Raw genomic sequence first — 21,850 nt, forward strand, 5'->3', positions numbered from 1 at the left:
AAAAAAATATAAAGGAATCATGATATAACTCTTTTGGTCCTCCTACTATTAGGCTTTACTTTATGATAAACCAAGAAGATGAATTTCTCTTTGAACTCAATAATAATTTTTTTTATTTATTTAAATTTTATTTTATTTAATGTATTGATAAAAGTAATATCATTCAACTTGAAATGTTAAAAATTTTATTGACAAAAAAAATATAATTATACTTAAATTAAAGGATTTGATAACATGTGACTAATATGACACTCGACAATGGTTTAGACAATGCAACCCGTCATGTTAGAGTAATGTCTGATAATATATTAAACTACTCACATCAATTAAGGGTCATTGAGGGTTTCATGAAGCTTTTGAACTCTACATTACTATTCTCTAGACTTACTAGCTTAAAACATTCATGCACCCCCTTAGTTTGTACGAACTCATGCTGAATCCGCTTTATCTCTTTCATCATACTTACGATAGACTTAAAATCAAACCGTGATTTGCTTCACGATCCATGTATCGAATAACTAAAATATGCTCCAACAAATGCTTTTACTTATATATCAATCAAAGAGTGGAAAATAAATAATATAGCCCTTACAGATCTTTATTTTATGTATGAAACTATGTAAAATCTCAAATTAACGATGTAGTTGTTAAAATAAGTGAAAACCTATCACTTGGTTAACCTTCCTAATTTTTCTTAAATCAAATATCAATATATTAGTATTGATATAAGTAATACGACACATGAATAGTCATATAATTATCATATCAATAGTTTATGACAAGCTACCTGATATTGTTATTCGAATCATCAACCATGTCAACATAGAATCTCTAACAACTTTCTTTTAATCACATACATGTTATGTTGAGCCAACTTTCTTTATATTTTTATTAAATATATATATTTTTCATCTTAGACGATTGATCATGGGGCCTTGATGATAAATTTCAAATTAAGTCAAATCAAATTTTATAAATTTTTTTTTACCGTACTGTCACGGACAAAGTTCTAAACAGGATGTTTGATGTAATACTTATGTATGTCCGTGTCTTTCTATTTGTTTATACTTTGAACAACATAGAGGGGTGGCCAAAGGCTTGATAGTCCCATTTTAGTTGGGTTTGGTGGCCCCTTTAGGCTTGTAAATATAGGTTGTGTAGTGTGGACACGTGTGAGAGATTTTCAGTCTATAATGGACCATTTTACCCCTTTGTTGTGTAACTGTTTAGAGCTTGTAAAGTCTATTTGTAATTTGCATTGTCTATGAAGTGTTTTCGAAAATGTTTGCTTGTGGATCCCGAGTGAGGCGTTTTCCCTAACCCGGTTTCTTTTTTATGGGTCCTAAGGGACTATGAGAGGCTGAGGAGGAGGCTGACCTTTGCGAACGGACACGCAAGGGTGTCGCACGACTTAAGCAAAACCAGCTAAGTCCATGACAGATGGTATCAGAGCGGGGCAAGCACTTATAGAAACACTTGACATGCAAACGTGGGGGACCTAGCGGGGCTGCGTTGAGGGCAGCTAGCACACGCGACCGTTTGGGGGAAAACGGGTATGGAGATGTAGGGAAAAGGAGTCGCTCAGAGGAGCGGGCATCTGAGAGTGGCATTCAGAGGAATGCCCAACCCTTTGCGTGAGAGGCACCATGATGACCCAAGAGTGGGTGGATGGATGAAAGTCGATTGCCAAAAGAGCGAACAAAATCGAAGGTGGAAGAGACCCTGCGATGCATTGGCAGAGGCCACACATGGAGGGTTCATAATTCGAGTTCATCCCACAAGGATCAGAATGCAATGGAGATGTCACCAGGAGGCGACATGGTGCAGCGGATCGTGGTGGAACAGTTCGTGGCAATGCGATACACACTAATCTTGTTCCGTAAGGGACTGTATCATATGGAGGTATGATCAGGAGCTACTGGAAGCTCCACTTCGGTGAATAACATGACGACAAAGAAGAGCTATGGATTCAGGGAGTGAAGGCCATGGTACCGCAGAGGTGGGTATTCCGTGCGTGCATCGAATTTTGCATCGGATGAAAGCCTTGGTCATCAGCATATAGGGTCTATGTTCCACCAAGGGAAAAGTTCGAATGCAAGTACCAGTGAGTCTCATTTGAGGGACTTGATCAAGCAGATGTATGATCGAAGCTGCTGGAGAGTTGGACTACTCTAGAACCATATTCGCTTAAGGGAGCCCGACAAGTCAGAGGACATGGTCGAGTAAGCGAACGTTGCTACTAAGGAAGCTAAGGAGAACAGAATTGGTGCAAACCCTACAACGTGATGGCAGAGGCCATGCATGGAAGTTGTAATCTGTCTTTCCATCGACTAAAGGGATCTGCTTGGAGAACACAGAGGTGTTGAAGCATGGGGTCGAAAGGGGCGAGAAAGCGATGACGAGTCCAGAGGGACTTAGCTACCCAAAATCAAGCATCAGTTAGAATGGAGGTGGACTCAGAGGAGTGCCATAGAGACATATCTACTGATCGTGAAGAAAAGAGATGCAGACGCGAGGCGACGGATAGTAGGGCCATGGGCATGGCAGCGCTATGGTACCGCAGAGGCGGGACTTCCATGAAAGTCATTAATCATTTGCTCTCATAGAGGGAGAGCGCTTGGTCGTGAAAGGAGCCAAGGAGATGGAGCATGCAGAGGCAAACTCCAAGTACCGAGACAAGGCTGAAGGGCAAAGGCCAAGGATCTTCGTAAGACCAATGTCAACGAGCTTCTCATCAAGATTGCCATAAGTGAAAGACTTGGGGTCATGCAAGAGTGCATGACCAAGGAACGAAGTAGGCAGTACGCGGTGCTGTACCTTTGCTACTCAGTGGAGTAGGCGGCAGGGTTGATGGAGAAGACGGTACAATCCCAGAGGCGGCCAAAACTATCAGAGACTTACTCAAAGTTGGAATGAAAACTTCTAGCATTCCAGAAGTTCGATGGTATTGAGAAGGTGAATCACAGTAGCTAACTCAATGTAAGGAGTACAAACACTTCAAGTGCTTCAGAAGTGGGAGCAAAGAGTAGGCGAAGGCTAGTAACCAGCTCGATGCATGAAGTACAATCTCGAGGAGGCGGGCTAAGTCAAGTAACCTTTGCCTTCTTAACTCTGAAGAGAATGGGCGAAACCGAGTACCCCAGTTCTCTTATCTATCCAGTAGAGGAGCTCTGCACAGGTTCAAAGACCCTTCAAAGATAATGGAAGATAATAGTTGTCAAATCCTCACCAACGGTGATCAGTGCTACTGAGAGTAGATTGTCCGCTTCATTTCCCAACGAAATGTCAATCGAAAGCGGAAGTGATGCGAACCTACTTGGAGGTGACAACTAAGTGAAGAAAGAGTCAATTGGCAAATATCATGGAGGAAGGATCCAAAACTTTAGAAGTTTGCGGGGCGATGCTCGTTAAAGCTCCAACAAGCATCCACCAGTTCAAGTAGCATGAGGCATTTGAAAGACTGGCGCATTGTAAGGATGGTCTTTTCCTTTATCTGGAGGATCAGTAGGAACCAACATAGATCAACACAACTCAGCCAACCCCACACTATAGTTAGAGTCATTGACGAGTTGAAGCAGCATGACAAATCAAAGGTTCGACTACTAAAAAAAAAAAACAACAGCAGAGAGTAGTTGGGAGCCAAAAGGCGCATTGCAGCTGGAGCAGAAGATTGAAGACTCATCAAAGGCGAGGAGTTGCAGTGTCGGCAAAGGCTTCGACGAGGACGTCGAAGGAATAAGTGGGGGAGAATGTCACAGACAAAGTTTTAAACAGGATGTTTGATGTAATACTTGTGTATGTCCGTGTCTTTCTATTTGTTTATGCTTTGAATAGCATAGAGGGACGACCAAAGGCTTGATAGTCCCATTTTAGTTGGGTTTGGTAGCCTCTTTAGGCTTGTAAATATAGGTTGTGTCGTGTGGACACGTGTGAGAGATTTTCGGTCTGTAATGGACCATTTTACCCCTTTGTTGTGCAACTGTTCAGAGCTTGTAAAGTCTATTTGTAATTTGCATTGTCTATGAAGTGTTTTCGGAAATGTTTGCTTGTGGATCCCGAGTGAGGTGTTTTCCCTAACCCGGTTTCTCTTTTATGAGTCCTAAGAGACTATAGGAGGTTGACCTTTGCGAATTGATACGCAAGGGTGCCACACGACTTAAGCAAAACCAGCTAAGTCCGTGACAATACGACACGTTCTTTTCTTTTATTTTAGATAATTTATATTGAAAATGGGTATTTTTATATTCATTTCCAAATCGATAAATTACGCCTCAAATGTTTAAGGGTGAAACGTACTCCACAAGATACCACCTCATGCCCGATGGTGAGATCCACGTACACGTGTCCACAAATCAACCAGGCAGAGTCCAAATATTTCACGCACCCAGCTCTTTCGGAGCCCCGCTTGGCCGAACGTAACTGGAGATGACACGTGGAGCCCATGAGAGAGATGGGGTGCGAAGGTGAGTCACGTAGTGCGACGTGTAGTAGACAAGAAATATTTATCTGGGGGCAAAACAAAAGAAATGATTTCCCCACCGGTTAATTTGAGACAAGAAGTCTGCCCTCGTTATCGTTTGAGATTATACTGAGCTTCTTACGGACCCACTGTTTTCCTCCAATTGCATAGCAGGTATGATTTGCGAGTATTAAATCAGATGTAAGAAAAATATTTTTATGATGAAGTTGCGGCCACATAGATCACATGTGGACCAACCAACCCTTTCCCCCATTCCTGTTTGTCGTAAGCCCAAACCCGCACGCTCCAAATACCCTGCCTTTCTCTCCGTGCGGGTCGCGGATCCTCTCTCTCTCTCTCTCCGGTCTTTGCACACTGTATTTGGTCGCTTCCTCCGCCCTCGAACGCCAGAAAACATCAATTGGAGCTGCGAATTCGATCTCGCCTTCCTTCGCTTTGCATCCGCGGCGCCCGGATTCGAGCCCGGCCGTCGAAACCCTAGCGCGCCCCCCCTCCGCCCCACACTTTGGGCGCCGGAGCGGAGGGCGATGGCGGCGGAACTGGGGCAGCAGACGGTGGAGTTCTCCGCCCTTGTGCGACGAGCCGCGGAGGATTCCTACCTCGCCCTCAAAGAGCTGGTGGAGCGGTCCCGGGCGCCGGAGGACCAGCGATCCGACTCCGAGAAGAAGATAGACCTCCTCAAGTTCATCGCCAAGACTCGGCAGCGGATGCTCCGCCTCCATGTGCTCGCCAAGTGGTGCCGACAGGTGATTCTCGTCCTCGTCTATTTTTTTTTTTTTTTGGCTTCTTTATTGCTCGCTGTGAACTGGTTTTTTGCCTAGGGTTTCTGAATGTGTTCCTTCTTGAGTGCCTCTAGGCTCCGGTAGATGGAAAGCCGCTTCATTTCTTAATCCATGGTACGGATTTAGTCTAGTGTCGGGATTAGTAGTTTATCTGGGGATGATCCTGGAAACCTAGTTCCAAACTGGTAGTCAGTCTTGGTGAATTTGGCGTTTTGGATATGCTTTAGGTTGCAATAAGTGCAGCTTATTTCAGTTTTCTGGAGTGTTTTCCCCCCCTCCCTTTTAATGCATTTGAGCGACAATATGAAATTTATTAGTTTGTGATGCAGTACAACACGCTTTGTGCTCTAACAATTTTTTTCTACTAACCCCAAATGCTAAAACATCATTAAATCTTTAGTCTATTTGTATGTATTAATAGTTAAAAAATAGCAGATTATGTTTTGATGCAATTTAAGATGTAGCTAAATCCTTGAAGGTGAATTGTAAAATTAGAGAAATTTATTGGAACCATTATTTTGAGAATTTTCTCATTGGTGTTCTATATACTATTCTCAATCTTTGACATTTTTTATTTGAGACTGATTGTATCCTAATTTAGTAAGATGCTCTACAACTTTAGGAACCAAGTGAGTCGTTTTTATATGGTGCAGAAAATATTTATCATGATTCACAACATATTAAATCTTTGTTGTCTAGACATGTTAGGAGAAATATTCCATAAAGCACAGATTAAGGATGTAAGTTGGGCAGTTTGGGTTTATTAGAGGTAAAACTTTATTGACCAAAGGTGAACACCCTCACCGCATGATGAACCCAATGTAATTTCTGAACTAGCATGATAAACATGTACCTAATTCGAGGTGGAATCAAATTGATTCTCAAGGTATTTATGTCAGAAAAAGAAGTAAGCCACTGCATTCAATTTGTAAATGTTGATTGACAAAGCATGTTGTGCTTTTAATTGTCATTATCTAAATGTACAACTTTCCAGAAAGGTTGCACACTTTTTATGTTTGAATGATTTTTTTTGGAGTCTTCGCTGGTAACCTTATTATAAAATCCTTTGTGACATTATGCTTCTTTATTTTTTGGAGTCTTTTTTATTCACTTTGTCACTTGTTTTACATCCAGCATTTTCTTTAAATTAAGCTCAGAATCTGACTTGAAGATGGTGGTCTGTGCATTTATTCATTTGTTTGATGATCAATGTCAAAGTAGTCTTGTAAACTTTTGAGATGCCTTATTTATATAATTAAATTGTTGGCTCACGTTGTGTATCACATTAGATGACTGATTTGATCTTGAACTGGCATGGTTTAGGCGAAGTTCACGTATGGCATTTATAACACCTTGCCAGAGAACTATAATCTTAAGCCTGGACAAACATTCAAGTGAAAGCATAAAGAGTCTTGAATTAGCAAAATGATTGTTCTGTAACAGTCATTACAACTCATGAGCTTTATGAATGCCATTTGTTTTGTCTGATACAAGATAGTGTTCCTAATTATAGTTTGGTCTGTGTCCTAGTTTCCATTCTCATATTACTGAAATGTCAACTTATGCACATGATTGTTGATACACTCAAATTGGGCTCCTTCATGGAGAGAACTTAAAAATTTTAATAACATGGAGATGGAGGGCTGGGAAAGAATTTACATAAAAGATTCTAATGTATTTGTCGATCTCATCTTTTTGCAATCTCCCAATTTGACTGTGTGACATAGCCTAATTCAGATATATCTTAACCTTGAAGATGATCTTCCAGGAAATCTTTAAGAATTTAGGTGAAGGGTAAAAGTATAATGGCTGTTCTCTTGGTAGAAGTTTTGGAGGACAATTAAGATATAGTTATCTAGTCTAGTGTTGAAAACTTTATCATGCACATGTTTACAACTTTTAGTGGTTGATTCTGAGGTTGTCTTTTACATTGTCTGATTTGCTCAAATGGAGCCTACGATTGATGCACTAGTTGGCATGTGTTGACGTGTTGCTTTCCATAAAGGTTCCCATGCATGCTAGGCTGAGTCACACTCAAGCAACTCTTCACATGTGGAGGTTGGCTTAGGTTCTTTTTCATTGCAAAGGCTTCGTGTGCTACAAAGGTTGTGACATGCTCTGCTGCTACAGACAACATCCTTCCATTGCACACACAAATGAACTTTTATTGGAGGCTTTTTTGCTACATGTTCTTTAGAAACACTTTTTGTCAAATTTAGTTGCCTGACTATGAGTACATACTAAACACTAAACATAACTTGCTCAGTTATTTACTTTGGTTTGGAGGGAAATATGATGAATAAGTTTTGTTGTTTAAATAGATAATTTGCATTGATAATCGAGTTTCAAAGTTTTACAAAAATTAGACTATTTTTGTCTCTTTGGAATTCTGGAATTTAAGCTCTTAAGCAGCCTATTGGTGGCCCATTCTTGTGATACATAACTTACATTTTGACTTGTGCAGGTACCATTGATTCAGTATTGCCAACAACTTGCAGCAACACTTTCCAGCCATGATACTTGTTTTACCCAAACAGCAGATTCATTATTTTACATGCATGAAGGACTGCAGCATGCACGTGCTCCTATATTTGATGTTCCATCTGCTATTGAAATACTCCTCTCAGGAGGATATAAACGGCTGCCAAAATGTATAGAAGATTTGGTTATTCAGAGTACACTATCTGAGGATGAAAAAAAGCCCACTTTAAAGAAGTTGGATACAATCCTCCGATCCAAACTGTTGGAGGTTGTACTTCCTAATGAAATTAGTGAGGTAACTATTTCTGATGGTATTGCTGTTCTTCGTGTGGATGGGGAGTTTAAGGTTTTCCTTACCTTGGGTTACCGTGGTCATCTGTCATTGTGGAGGATACTTCACATAGAGTTGCTTGTTGGGGAGAAGAGTGGAACTATTAAACTTGAAGAGACACGAAGATATGCTCTTGGGGATGATCTCGAGCGCCGAATGGCTGCAACCGAAAATCCTTTTTTAATTTTATACACAGTTCTCCATGAACTGTGTGTTGCCCTTGTTATGGACACTGCACTAAGGCAAGTTCAGGTACTACGTCAATGTAGGTGGAAGGATGCAATACGCTTTGAGCTTATCTCTGATGGCACTGCAGCACAAGGAGCAAATACTAGTGCTTTGCAACTGGCCCAAGACGGTGAACTCGATTCAACTGGCCTAAAAACTCCTGGTTTGAAAATCATTTATTGGTTAGATGCTGACAAAAATGCCGGGGGATCTGATTTTAGTTCACGTCCATTTCTCAAACTTGAACCAGGGAAAGATACACAGATTAAGTGTCTACATAATTCCTTTGTATTAGACCCACTTACTGGCAAGGATGCTATTTTTTCACTCGATCAAAGTTGCATTGATCTTGAGAAACTCCTGCTAAAAGCTATTGCATGCAATATACACACCCGTCTGTTTGAAATCCAGAGGGAGTTGAGTAAAAGTGTTAACATTTGTCGAGGTACAGGTGATGTTGTACTGAAGAATGATGGAAGTATGGTAGCAGATCTAAGAAAGGTTAGTAATGAATAAATTTATTCTTCATTTGTCATATGAGTTATCTGTTTCTAAGATACATGTGTAGATTTCATGATTGGGGTCTTTAGGATCAATAAATGTTTAAATGGTTCTAGTAAAAATATTTTTAAGGTGCTGGCCTATATCACTGTTGATTACATGGTTTCATTCATATTGGCTAGATTTTCTTGGTTATACTTCTTCCATTTTGTTCATCTGTATTCAAATTCAATTACAAAGTCCCCACATGATTGACCCAAAACAATTAGCTGATCTATTTGTATTTCATTAATATTCATACAAACTCTAATTCCATAAAGAAATGCAATTAATATTTGAAAATACTCCCATAGCGTCACAAATCATGATGCAAGGAAATGTTCTTTGGCTTACAGAATATTGTAGAATGGATCCATAGGAGAAAATGGATTCTAAGGGTAAGGAAGTTAAGTTGAAGCGGGGAATGTTTATGTCGGTAGACTTTTGAGCTGCAGGCTGTGGCTAGATCTGGTCATCATGTATTTGCTTGGGAAAAATATTAGAAAAGCCTCCTTGGTGGTGTTCCAGGGGTTTTCAACATTAGATCAGTGCTAATGTAGACTTGAGTTGATCATGCTTATCTAAGGCATTTTGGTGGCGCGAGGTGGAAAGATGTTAATTCAAACTGTCCTGTTCTGTGAAGAGGCCTAACTATGTCTAGCGCCATTGAATTAATTTAATACAGTAATCTCATGCTCTTTGTTGTCCAATGCAAGGTTTGCAATACCGAATGATACCACCTGGTAAGGGCAGTACATATCAGTCCATCAGCAGACCAGTACACAGACCGCCCGCTACCGAACGGTATCGCTGATTGAGGTCGTTATTGTCGACGGTGACCGAGGGAGAAAGTGAAAGAAGAGGGCGAAGAGGAAGAAAGAAATGAGAAAAAAAAAAGAACCTGCAGATCGGCGCTGCTCTCCTCCTCGTTTGTCGGTGACTTCTCATCCGCGCACGGGGGGAAGAGTCATCGGCGTCGTGGGGCGAAGAGAGACAACGCCTCAACGAAATTATATATATATATATATATATATATATATATATATATAAAGGCGACGTCGTCGCGTGGGGAGAAGGCATATTTTTTTTCTTCGGGCGACATCATAATTTTTTTTTTTTCTGTAATGTCGCTCGAGAGGCGATGTGGCCCCGTGTGGGGAGAAGAGAGATATACTGAGCGGTTTATCTCTTATATATATATATATATATACCGAATGATATACCGAAATATGTCGCTCTGTCATGAACGGTCGTCGCGCACCCGCAACAACTCTGTTCAACGAACCGTTCGTCGTTCACACCCACGTGTACAGCTGCTTGACATGTTGTTTTCTCTTGGTTTTGAGGCATTTTGCTTGTAAAAATGTAAGTTCGAACAAGCTGCAACGTTACAAAGCGACCGCTCACCGAACCGAGCAAAACAACCCCAAAACAGTTCCGTTTTCGCGTGCCGCGGGGGCTAGCGAACAAACTGCCTCCGCTCACCAAAACGTCAGCCATCTCAGCCCCTTTGAACCCCCCGGGTGGCACAGGGCTGGATGGGGCTTTGGTTATATACCGGGCGTTGATCTCTCATTCACAAGTTCGCACGTGACCTTTACGGGGACTTGTTTTCGCGCCCGGGACCAGGTGAGCGGCTGTTTGTGGGCTTGCAGCTGTTCGTTCATCCTTCTAAAGCCTTGTTTTCTCCTTCTCCCTCTTTTCTCTTGTGCACACAAGGTGCTCGCTGATTTGCTTGTAAAGCTTCCCCTTTTCGCGAGACTTCGAGACTTGTCCGTCGCTCGCCCTTTTTAACTAATCAACTTTATCTCTTTTACAGGTCCTTCGGGACCTGCGTGAGGTTACAAGTTGGCTGACCCTTTGCGGAGCAATATAGCAAGGGCGGAGCGCGACTTAGGCAACGCAAGCTAAGTTCGCGTCTTTGCCACGAGTGGGCCTCGCGACTTAGGCAACATAAGCTAAGTTCGCATCATTGGCCGCAAGGGTGCCTCACGCCTTAGGCAATTCCAGCTAAGGCCGTGACATTGTGGTATCAGAGCGGGCAAGCACTTCGAGCGAGCAGCGAACGAACTTCGCAACTTTGCCATGGCAAAGCATCGTGGCGAATCAAGCAAGACGGGGCAAGCCGGACCCTTGCCCCAAGCAACCGAAGGTGGGCTGCATGTGCACACTCGCTCTCATGCTGTTGGAGCCGCTCAAGAGGAGCGCGACAGCGAAAATGACGAGCGAGAAGTTGGCTACTCTCTGCGAGCGGAGGAAGCGCAATCGGGAGCGCTAACTGGGAAAAAGAGTCACAAGGAGAGACTCACAACGGCGGAAACCCGCCTGGATGTTCTTGAAGCGAGCATGGAGGAACTCTACCATGGCCAACAAAGGCTTGTTGGGGTAGAGAGCTCGCAGGAAGAAGCGGAGTCCAGGATCGATAAGGTCGAGGCCCTAGTCGACCGACTGTCTAATGACACCAAAGACTCCGTGCAACACTTACAGGATGTTGTGGCAGAACTCACTGCAAAGGTGGCCATGCTCACAAGAATATTAAATGCGGGAGGAAGCAACACCCGCGTTGCACCGTCACAAAATTTGAGGGCACCTAAGCCCCATGGATATGGAGGAGCCAGAGATGCCAAAGAGCTCGAGAACTTTCTGTTTGACATGGAACAATACTTCCGAGCCACGAGACCCGATTCTGAAGATACCAAAGTTTCGATAGCAACAATGTATCTGAACGGAGATGCGAAACTTTGGTGGCGAACCCGTTAGGAGGAGATCCAACAAGGTCAGTGTCGAGTCGACACTTGGGAGGACTTGAAGCGGGAGTTGAGAACTCGGTTCCTACCGGAGAACACAGAATTCGTCGCAAGAAGGAAGTTGAGACAACTCCGCCAAAGTTCCACCATCCGAGACTATGTGAAACAATTTTCTGCACTGATGCTGGACATACAGGACATGTCCGAGAAGGACAAGTTGTTCAGTTTTCTCGATGGTTTGAAACCATGGGCTCAGCAGGAGCTAAATCGAAGGAATGTTACCGACGTGGTCGGGGCAATTGCTGCTGCAGAAAGGCTCACCGACTTTGTTTCCTCTGAAGACCCAGCAAGAAGGAAACAATCTTCAGGCAATCGTCCTCCAAAACATTCTCGAAGGAAGGAGCTAGGGGGCGAACAAAAGAAGAAGAGCTCCCACAAAGGACCGAACCCGAAAGGCAAGGCCTTAAAGCTTGGAGGGTGCTTCTTGTGCGGAGGACCGCACATGGTGAGGGAGTGCCCACAAAAACAGGCACTCAATGCTTTGACGGCTTCCATCCACCCCCCCCGATCGGACAAGGGCAAAGCTGTTGCTCTTAGTTCGAGCAGTTCTGAATCCAGTAGCGACGACGAGGAGTTGCAAGGCCCGCGAATAAGAGCAATGCGTTTGTTGAACGCTATGCGGGGTCAAGTGGGGGAGAACATGAAGACAAAAGCACAAAGAGCAGGAAATAGTGAGTTGATGTATGTGGACATCAAACTAAATGGGCAAACGACTCGTGCAATGGTGGACACGGGCGCTACCCACAACTTCATAGCCGATCGTGAAGCACAGCGACTTGGGTTGATCTTGGAGAAGAGCCCAAGCCGAATGAAAGCGGAACTCGGAGGCCAAGCGAATCTCCGGGTTGGCGAAGGGAGTTTCCATCAAAGTCGGGACATGGAGCGGAAACACCAACATGATGGTCGTACCACTGGACGACTTCCAAGTGATTCTTGGAATGGAGTTTATGCACGCGGCGAAGCTGGTGCCGATGCTGTTCTTGAACTCCCTATGTATGATGGGAGGCGATGACCCCTGCGTGGTTCCCGTCTCTCGGAGAGGAACCAAGGAGCCCCAACACATTTCGGCATTACAATTGAAGAAAGGGGTGCGAAAAGGCGAATTGACATTCGTGGCTGCTATGAAGCTAGAGCCACTCAACGAGGAGGCCATTCAAGAACCTGCTGTGGTGGTGAACGTCCTGAAAGAGTTCAAAGACGTTATGCCACCCGAGTTGCCAAAGACTCTTCCACCACGCAGAGGCGTGGATCATAGTATCGAGCTGGAGCCAGGAGTGAAGCCTCCAGCGAGACCACCCTATCGCATGCCCCCGCCATAGTTGGCAGAACTCAGGAAGCAGTTAGATGAACTGCTAAGCGGTGGTCTCATCCGCAGCTCTAAAGAACCTTTCGGAGCTCCAGTTCTCTTCCAGAAGAAACAAGATGGGAGCCTCCGATTATGTGTCGACTATCGAGCCCTCAACAAAGTGACGGTGAAGAACAAGTATCCCATCCCGCTCATTGCGGACTTGTTCGACCAATTGGGCAAGGCTAAGTATTTCTCAAAACTCGACCTTCGATCGGGATATTGGCAGGTGCGCATTGCTGAAGGCGACGAGGCGAAGACTACCTGTGTAACCAGGTATGGAGCCTTTGAGTTCTTGGTGATGCCTTTCGGCTTAACCAACGCTCCGGCCACATTCTGCACTCTTATGAACCAGTTATTCAAGGAGTATTTGGATAAGTTTGTGGTCGTCTACCTGGACGATATCATCGTCTACAGTCAAACGCTCGAGGAGCACGTCAAGCACCTTCGGACGATTTTCAAGGTTCTCAGGGAGAACATTTTATTCGTGAAAAGGGAGAAATGCTACTTTGCTCAAACTGAGATCCTATTCTTGGGGCATCGAATCGGTGGTGGCTCCATTCGGATGGATAAGTCGAAGGTGCAAGCAGTTGCGGAATGGCGAACTCCAAAGAAGGTGCCAGAGTTGAGATCCTTCCTTGGTTTCGTCAACTACTATCGCCGCTTCATAGCGGGATATTCGAAGCGGGCAACCCCACTGACGGAGTTGCTGAAGAAGGAGCAGCCTTGGAGGTGGTTTGACAAATGTGAGATAGCATTCCAAGATCTGAAGGCTGCTGTTCTAGAAGAATCGGTACTCAAATTGTCAAATTATGGAGAGCCCTTTGAAGTCCATACAGATGCTTCGGACTTCGCCATTGGGGGGGTACTCATGCAGGAAGGTCATCCGGTGGCCTACGAGAGCCGCAAACTCAACGAGACCGAGCGACAGTATCCAGTGCATGAGAAGGAGATGACAGCAGTGATCCACTGTCTACGAGTTTGGCGACACTATCTCCTCGGGTCGTGATTTGTGCTGAGGACAGACAACATCGCCCTGAGCTATTTCCAAACTCAGAAGAAGCTCTCCCCAAAGCAGGCGCGGTGGTAGGACTTCCTGGCTGAATTTGATATGGCAATGGAGTACAAGCCCGGGAAGGCGAATGTCGTGGCCGATGCACTGAGTCGGAAAGTGGAATGCGTGAATGCCGTACAACTGGAGGGCAGAGGCCAAGCAAGTCAGTTGCACTCCAACTTCCTTTCCCGAATCAGGGATGGGCTGTATAGTGATCCCCAAGCAGTTATCCTGATGCAGCTCATCAAAGAAGGCAAAGCACGGTGATTCTGGGTCCAGGAGGGACTCATTTACACAAAAGGGAATAGGGTTTATGTTCCTCGAGTGGACAACTTAAGGCGTGAGCTCTTAAAAGAGTGTCACGATTCCCTTTGGGCTGGACACCCAGGCATTCACAGAACATTGGCTCTCGTGGAGAGGGCCTTCTATTGGCCGAAGATGAGGACTGATGTGGAGGAGTATGTTCGAACATGCCTTACTTGCCAACAAGACAAGGTGGAGCAGCGGAAGCCGGTGGAACTCTTGTAGCCGTTGCCCATACCAGAAAGGCCGTGGGAGAGCATTTCCTTGGATTTCATATCAAGCTTGCCACTTGTAGGGAGACTCGGGTCGATCCTCGTGGTGGTCGATCGGTTTTCGAAGTATGCAACCTTCATTGCTGCTCCCCTACACTGTTCAGCAGAGGAGGCGGCTAAGCTGATGATGAAGGATGTAGTGAAGTATTGGGGAGTCCCACACAACATCATTAGCGATCGAGACGCTCGGTTCCTGGGACGATTCTGGACTGAGCTGTTCAAATTGTTGAGGTCAAAGTTATACTTCTCTACAAGCCTCCACCCCCAGACGGATGGCCAGACTGAAAGGATAAACTCGCTCTTGGAGCAATATCTCTGGCACTACGTGAGTGCCAATCAACGAGATTGGGTGAAGTTGTTGGACATTGCCCAATTCTCCTACAACTTGCAGCGGAGCTCTGCATCCAACAAGAGCCCCTTCGAGATCATTACCGGACAACAACCGTCGACTCCGCACACCATGGCAATTGGGTATACTGGGAGTAGTCCATCAGCCTATCATTTTGCAAAGGAGTGGCATCGAAATGCAGATATTGCACGGGCTTACTTGGAGAAGGCGGCAAAAAGAATGAAGAAGTGGGCAGACTTGGGAAGGCGACCGCAAGAGTTCAAAGCTCCAACCAGCATCCCTCCAATTCTTTAGGAACAGAGTCCACAAAGGATTGGTGCGCAAGTATGAAGGACCCTTCCCAATTATCAGCAGGGTAGGCAACGTGTCTTACAAGTTGCAACTGTCGGCGTGGTTCAAAATTCACAACGTTCTTCACGCCAGCAACCTAAAAGCCTACCACTTGGATCCGCAAGATGCTTCCCGAAGTGTTCCAACTTGGCTACCTCCCATCACAGCCTTCTACGAGAAGCGAGTGGAAACCATTCTGGCGGACCGCAAGATAAAGCTACCCAACGGAGCTGAGCAAACAGAGTACTTGGTGAAATGGCGAAAGCTTCCCCGAACTGAAGCCAGTTGGGAGCCTGAAGACGCCCTGCGACATGAAGAAGAAGTCATCAACAACTACCATCAAGCGTTGATGAGGGCGTCGACAGTTTAAGTGGGGGAGAATGTCACGAACGGTCGTCGCGCACCCGCAACAACTCCGTTCAACGAACCATTCGTCGCTCACACCCACATGTACAACTGCTTGACATGTTGTTTTCTCTTGGTTTTGAGGCATTTTGCTTGTAAAAATGTAAGTTCGAACAAGCTGCAGCGTTACAAAGCGATCGCTCACCGAACCGAGCAAAACAACCCTAAAACAGCTCCGTTTTCACGTGCCGCGGGGGCTAGCGAACAAACTGCCTTCGCTCACCAAAACGTCAGCCATCTCAGCCCCTTTGAACCCCCCGGGTGGCACAGGGCTGGATGGGGCTTCGGTTATATATCGGGCGTTGAACTCTCATTCACAAGTTCGCACGTGACCTTTACGGGGACTTGTTTTCGCGCCAGGGACCAGGTGAGCGGCTGTTTGTGGGCTTGCAGCTGTTCGTTCATCCTTCTAAAGCCTTGTTTTCTCCTTCTCCCTCTTTTCTCTTGTGCACACAAGGTGCTCGCTGATTTGCTTATAAAGCTTCCCCTTTTCGCGAGACTTCGGGACTTGTCCGTCGCTCGCCCTTTCGAACTAATCAACTTTCTCTCTTTTACAGGTCCTTCGGGACCTGCGTGAGGTTACAAGTTGGCTGACCCTTTGCGGAGCAATATAGCAAGGGCGGAGCGCGACTTAGGCAACGCAAGCTAAGTTCGCGTCTTTGCCACGAGTGGGCCTCGCGACTTAGGCAACGCAAGCTAAGTTCGCGTCATTGGCCGCAAGGGTGCCTCACGCCTTAGGCAATTCCAGCTAAGGCCGTGACAGCTCGGTACACAGTATCATACCGAGAAAATCTCGAAATTCGATTCGGTACGAAATTTCGATCCTTGGTCCCATGAACATAAAGGTTGGTTTTTTATTCATATTGTCAATTTTGAACTGGATGTCTGTGAGTTCTTTGATGTATCTAGCATGAATGACATCTTTTTTTTTATCTTAATATGTGCATCCTGAATGATCCAGATTAGATGGTATCTTTTGGTCATTAATTTTGATTTTCAGTGCTATAATGATCGTCTATCATAAATATCATTCTTTATTTGCTTGTGTATAAGCCTAGCTACTTTATCGTGGATGTAACTTTTTGTTCAGAGTAGCATACTGTTAGCAACTAGCTTCATCAACTTGGACTCCTTTCAAGTCCTTGGATTCCCATGAGGAGGGTGTTGAAAATATTCATTGGTTTTGGTGGAAAAAAATCATTAGTTGATTGACTCAATGCCTTTACCATAAAATCACTTGTCAGTTTATATCTGCTCCTTTAAACTAGTTGATTAAGAATAAAACAAAGAAAGAGAAAAACTATTCTATATTGGATTCAGTGATAATCTTCTTTTTGTGTTGAAAGGCAAAATTAATGTAGTGATCCTAAGTGATTTTTAGTTTTTGTTCAAACCGATAAATGAAAAGTTATATGCCACTTATTGAAGCTTCTCTAATGGGATATTATGATTATCCTGCCTACTGGCTAAGGTTTCTGATTAGATACAGGTTATTATGAAGAAGTCTGGTAGGTGTCCTTTTTGCCTTTAAATGATGATTCAAGTTTTACCAAGCTATCTTTATAAGCACAAAAGTCTAATTAACCTGAAATCTCTGAGAAATTAGTCAGTGAATTGGAAGTATTATGTCATAAATTTCTTGGTAGTTGTCTTTTAACTAATATATAATATGCTAGATTGAGATTCCATAATAAGTATCTAGGTGATGTTTGTTTGATTTGATGAACCCTAGCATTTTTAAAAGTTGAGTCAAATGACGTTGAACATTCTTTCTTAGTTTCTTGTTTTTGACTTGATAGTTCTATACTTGTTCTTTCATGACAACATGAATATTCGAAGTAGCTTTTTAACTTTTCTAAGTATTTTGCAGAAGGATGAAAACTCTAGTATTGAGGATTATTTTGGGGATGAAGTACTAAAAGTGCGAGCTTGTGGGATGTCATTTATTACACTTGGAATAAATATCCGGTTAGTTAATCTTTTTAACTTGTGACATCAGTAAATGTTGCTTTATTTTTTGTGGTGTTTAGTTTTAGAGCATAGCTTCTTAGTGTCAACCACAACAAGAATCATGTGATGTTATAGGAAATTCGGTTTTCATGGTTTCAACCTTCTACAAAAGTAGATATGTTCTAGAATAACCAAATATCGTAAATGACTCCCTTAAATTCTTAGCATCATAATTGATCCTAAATTTCTTCTGACAACGTGTTGGCATCAATATTGTTGTATGTAAATTTCTTGGGACAGAAGATTGACATATTATGTATTGCATTTAGCTCACTTGTAAATCTAGCATTGTTCCTGATATAAAGCACAGCATGTAACAAGCAGGTTGGTAATTTCATAGTTTAAAGGAAGATCCCACAATTGAGGTGCTTTCTTGAGTGCACAATTTCACATCGGCATGCTTCTTGATAACTATGTTTAGTAAATTGTTTACAGATATCTAGGATCAGAGATCCTCATAGATTGATTTTGTTTTTATCAAGTAAAATATTTAATATATGAAGATTTAAAACAATCATTATGTACTTCAATAAAAGATTTATTAGTTGCATGGAGTGGGACATGCATGTTCTAGTTACGTTGGCTTGAGTCTGTACTTGACTTAATCCATCCTTGGGAACTATTTTATCATATTTCTACTGATTGCACTTCCATTTGTGTATTTGTCAATTATTTTTGTCCCTTCCCTATGATTTGTAATTTTTGATTTGTTGATGTGCCTTAACTTGCGACGGCTGCTATTACAGCGATTGTCAAAATCAATCAAAATGGTTTCTAAAGGTGTGATGAAGGAACACCTTCTGCTTGTTGCAAACAGCATGACTTGCACTGGAAAACTTATCGGTTTCAACACTGGTGGTTATAAGGCGCTCTTTCGTTCTTTCAAAGTTGAAGTACCATTTACTGAAGCCACTTTATTTGTAAGTGCATGTCTGAATATTTAAGCTCTTCTTTGTTCATTTACATCAAGTGTGCTTTTTAATTTTGTATGATAATAACATTAGAATGTTTCTATTCTTCTTGCAGACACCAATGAAATGCTTTGAAAGAGCTGCTGAGAAGCGTCAGGTTGATTCATTAGCCAGTGTGGTTTCATCCTGTTCATGGGGCAAAAATGTGGCTATTGGGACTGGTGCACACCATTCCAGATTCTTTGGGATAAGAAACAGGTTCCATTTTCCATTCACCCAATACCATGTACCCATGACTTTATTGAAATATTTGTACATATAATGAATGAGAGTTAATTTACCTTATTTCTGCTGTGACAGATGGCAATGAACAAAGATATTGGAAAAGGAGTCTATGACTTTCTGGAGTTATTAAGGGAGACATCCAGTGGAGAAGCAACTGGCAGATATCTAGCAGATGTTGATGAAATGGCAGAAGAAAATGGAATTTGTCTATCACCTGACCTCGATGGATGTATGACTTTTGATGATAGTGATGATGTTGAGTACAACTTTCAGAAAAGGATTGGCCTGGTAAATGGAAAATCTGGCGAGTCTAGCTGGGAAGTGGATCCAGTTTCGGTCAAGTCAGGTAACCGGGAGGGATGGGGAGATAAAGAATCAACTCATGTGGACAACTGTGAATCCCCAGCAACCAAACATAATGTTTGGTCTAGTTGGGATTCCATCCAAGTGAAACAAAAGACTGTTGAATCTGAGAATCTGGCAGGTGATACTGTACCTGGTGAAGATATGGATGCACAGAAACATTCTGGCACAGCAGATGAGTCTGTTGCATGGGGGAAATGGAAGGCAGACTGCCTGGGACAAATTGTCTCACAGGAATTGTTGGAATGAGGCAAGCAAGACCAAGGTGGATTTGAAACATGGTGATGAGAGAGATTAGTTGAGAAAGAGGTGAACAGGAGAAGGGAAGGGAAACATAGGTTCAACAGCCACAACCTAAGTTCCTCAACTTGTTTTCCAATAGGCTTGGCTAATGAAAGGATACACTACATCTGTTAGGTATTAAAGCATCAGTAACTTACCTGGCATTGACATTTGAAAAGCACCCACAACTGCTCTAAATAAGGTCTAAATAAGTCATCAATAACTTATCTGATGGGCTTTTCTGAAAAGGAAGCACAAGTGTTCTAAACAAGGTTTAAACTAGAACAATTTAAATGTATCTCTAAAGGCTTAAATTTATTTATTGGTCTCATCTGCTGCAGTGTACATATGGTGGTGGTGGGTATTGTTCATGCTACAGTGACAGAAATAGTAAAGAGCCCCGTTACAAATGACTTTAAACCAAATGAAGCCCAAACTAAACTTAAACAAAGTGCACAAAATCCAGTATCAAAACCTTTAAGCTAGTAGATAAGAAAATTTAATAAACCCTTGGGTGGATCAGCAGGCCTTGATGTTTCATCAATGGCTATCAGAGACTGGCTAATGCTTCCACCTTCCCTATTGGTTATGCATACCTTAATGCAGATCAGAGGTGTTTAATCTCACATCATCTAGACGTCTGAGCCCTAACCCAGGGACTTTGGATGCTGCTGTTAGTGCCTTGATTTGGAGATTGTTACTTCTCATGTCATCAGGATTGGGTTTTATGACATTGCTTAGAATTGCTTTACACAACCTTATTTCGATGATCGTAGAAACCATCCAATCCAATGTTATATACTATGATGTATAAATGCTTATGGCTATCACATTTTATTTAAATAGACATCATAAAAGTGACAATGAGCTCATACATTTTTTATATAGAGAGCTTATTATTTTGCACGATTATGCTATGATTAAATTTTAAAATTCTGGTCTCAATAATTAGTTCTATACACATTGTTTAATTTTCCTCATTTATTGTATTAAGGGTAGGAAAGACCATGAACATGATTTCTTACCTAACTGACATATGTTTATTTTATATTCCTATTTGATTCATGAGAGTTTGAATATAGGGCCTAAAATAGCAGTTGAACTTGGGTGAACCTGCATGGTGGTGAACAATTTTCCCTAAAATGTCCTGCTTTTCTCACGTACATATTATTGGTTGGTCATGGAAAAACTATCCTTTTAGATGTTACTTCGTCAATGAACAAATTGTATGATATTTGTAACGTCATGCTTGCTCTGATGGTATACATATCTTGGTTATGATATATTATTTCAGTGATGGCAATCGACTTTCTGCTGATGATCAAAAGTTCATCTTGGAGAATGTTTTCAAGTACCACCCTGATAAGCAATCAAAGGTGTCTGATCAAGTTGACTACATTATGGTAAGCTGGACGAGTCATGTGTTCCCAATAAAGCGACAAGGGCATTGCATGACAATGGTCCAAACCATGGTTTTTTTTTTTTTTTTTCCTTAAATTAATCTTATTTAGTTGCAATGTCACATAAAGATATATTTATTTTGCTGATGGCAGGTTGACAAGAACATGAGCTTCCAAGACTCGAGGTGCTTTTATGTGGTATCATCGGATGGCACAAGTGCAGACCTCTCCTATCTCAAATGCATGGAGGGTAATGTCAAGCAAACTTTCTCATAGCATGGGGAGTCCTTTTGTTAATGATGTTGCCATCTCATCCCATGAAAGGGTTAAACGAGGGCTTAAAATTTTGTTATGTCAATAATGCTGATGATAACCATTATTTTCTTTAGGAAACTTGTTATGTGAGGCATATCAGGTAAAATTTCACTATTTTTATTTTTATTTTTAATTTCATTATGAGAACTTTATTCCACCATTCTCTTTATGAAACTTGTACGAGACAGATTGGGTTAATTTTCATTAACAGTACCTGCCATTAGAATATAGAATTTGATGTGATGGAGAATATTCCAATTCTACAACGAAGACCTAATGGAAGGTACTTATCCAGAGATATATTAGGAGATAGCGGAACTCTCATAAATAGAGAAAAAAAAATAGATATATAAAGAAAAATGCTTTTGTTAGACAAATAAAATATTTTAATCAAAGTAGATCAAGGTTATATGCAGATCAACCATCCCCAAACCTTATAATACTGAAAGTGCTTGATAGTGGTTACTCGATGCCAAAGAGAGAAAACGTAAATGATAAATCTCACTTCCCAGATAATCTGATATATATTGAAGTGATGACCACATGACAACTTAGAGAAGAAACAAATCAATCTTGG

The 21,850-nt window shown here is 42.5% G+C and overlaps 1 protein-coding gene across 4 annotated transcripts; it reads left to right on the forward strand.

Moving 5' to 3' along the window:
• The first annotated feature begins 4,481 nt into the window (after positions 1–4,481).
• LOC135666515 (mediator of RNA polymerase II transcription subunit 14-like) lies at positions 4,482–21,430 on the forward strand. Of its 4 annotated transcripts, XM_065178100.1 has the most exons (8): positions 4,482–5,226; positions 7,727–8,803; positions 17,578–17,675; positions 18,464–18,637; positions 18,744–18,886; positions 18,989–19,693; positions 20,853–20,961; positions 21,112–21,430. In XM_065178100.1, exons 1-4 carry the CDS (start codon positions 4,678–4,680, stop codon positions 18,501–18,503), a joined length of 1,764 nt encoding a protein of 587 aa, XP_065034172.1. In that variant the 5' UTR covers positions 4,482–4,677; the 3' UTR covers positions 18,504–18,637; positions 18,744–18,886; positions 18,989–19,693; positions 20,853–20,961; positions 21,112–21,430. The 4 variants fall into 4 exon arrangements, with proteins under 4 accessions (XP_065034172.1, XP_065034170.1, XP_065034171.1 ...); XM_065178098.1 differs by having other exon boundaries at positions 18,989–20,961; XM_065178099.1 differs by having other exon boundaries at positions 20,853–21,430.
• The last annotated feature ends 420 nt before the right edge of the window (positions 21,431–21,850 follow it).

This window comes from Musa acuminata, unplaced genomic scaffold (genome assembly GCF_036884655.1).
Source record: "Musa acuminata AAA Group cultivar baxijiao unplaced genomic scaffold, Cavendish_Baxijiao_AAA HiC_scaffold_1104, whole genome shotgun sequence".
NCBI classification, from domain to species: domain Eukaryota; kingdom Viridiplantae; phylum Streptophyta; class Magnoliopsida; order Zingiberales; family Musaceae; genus Musa; species Musa acuminata.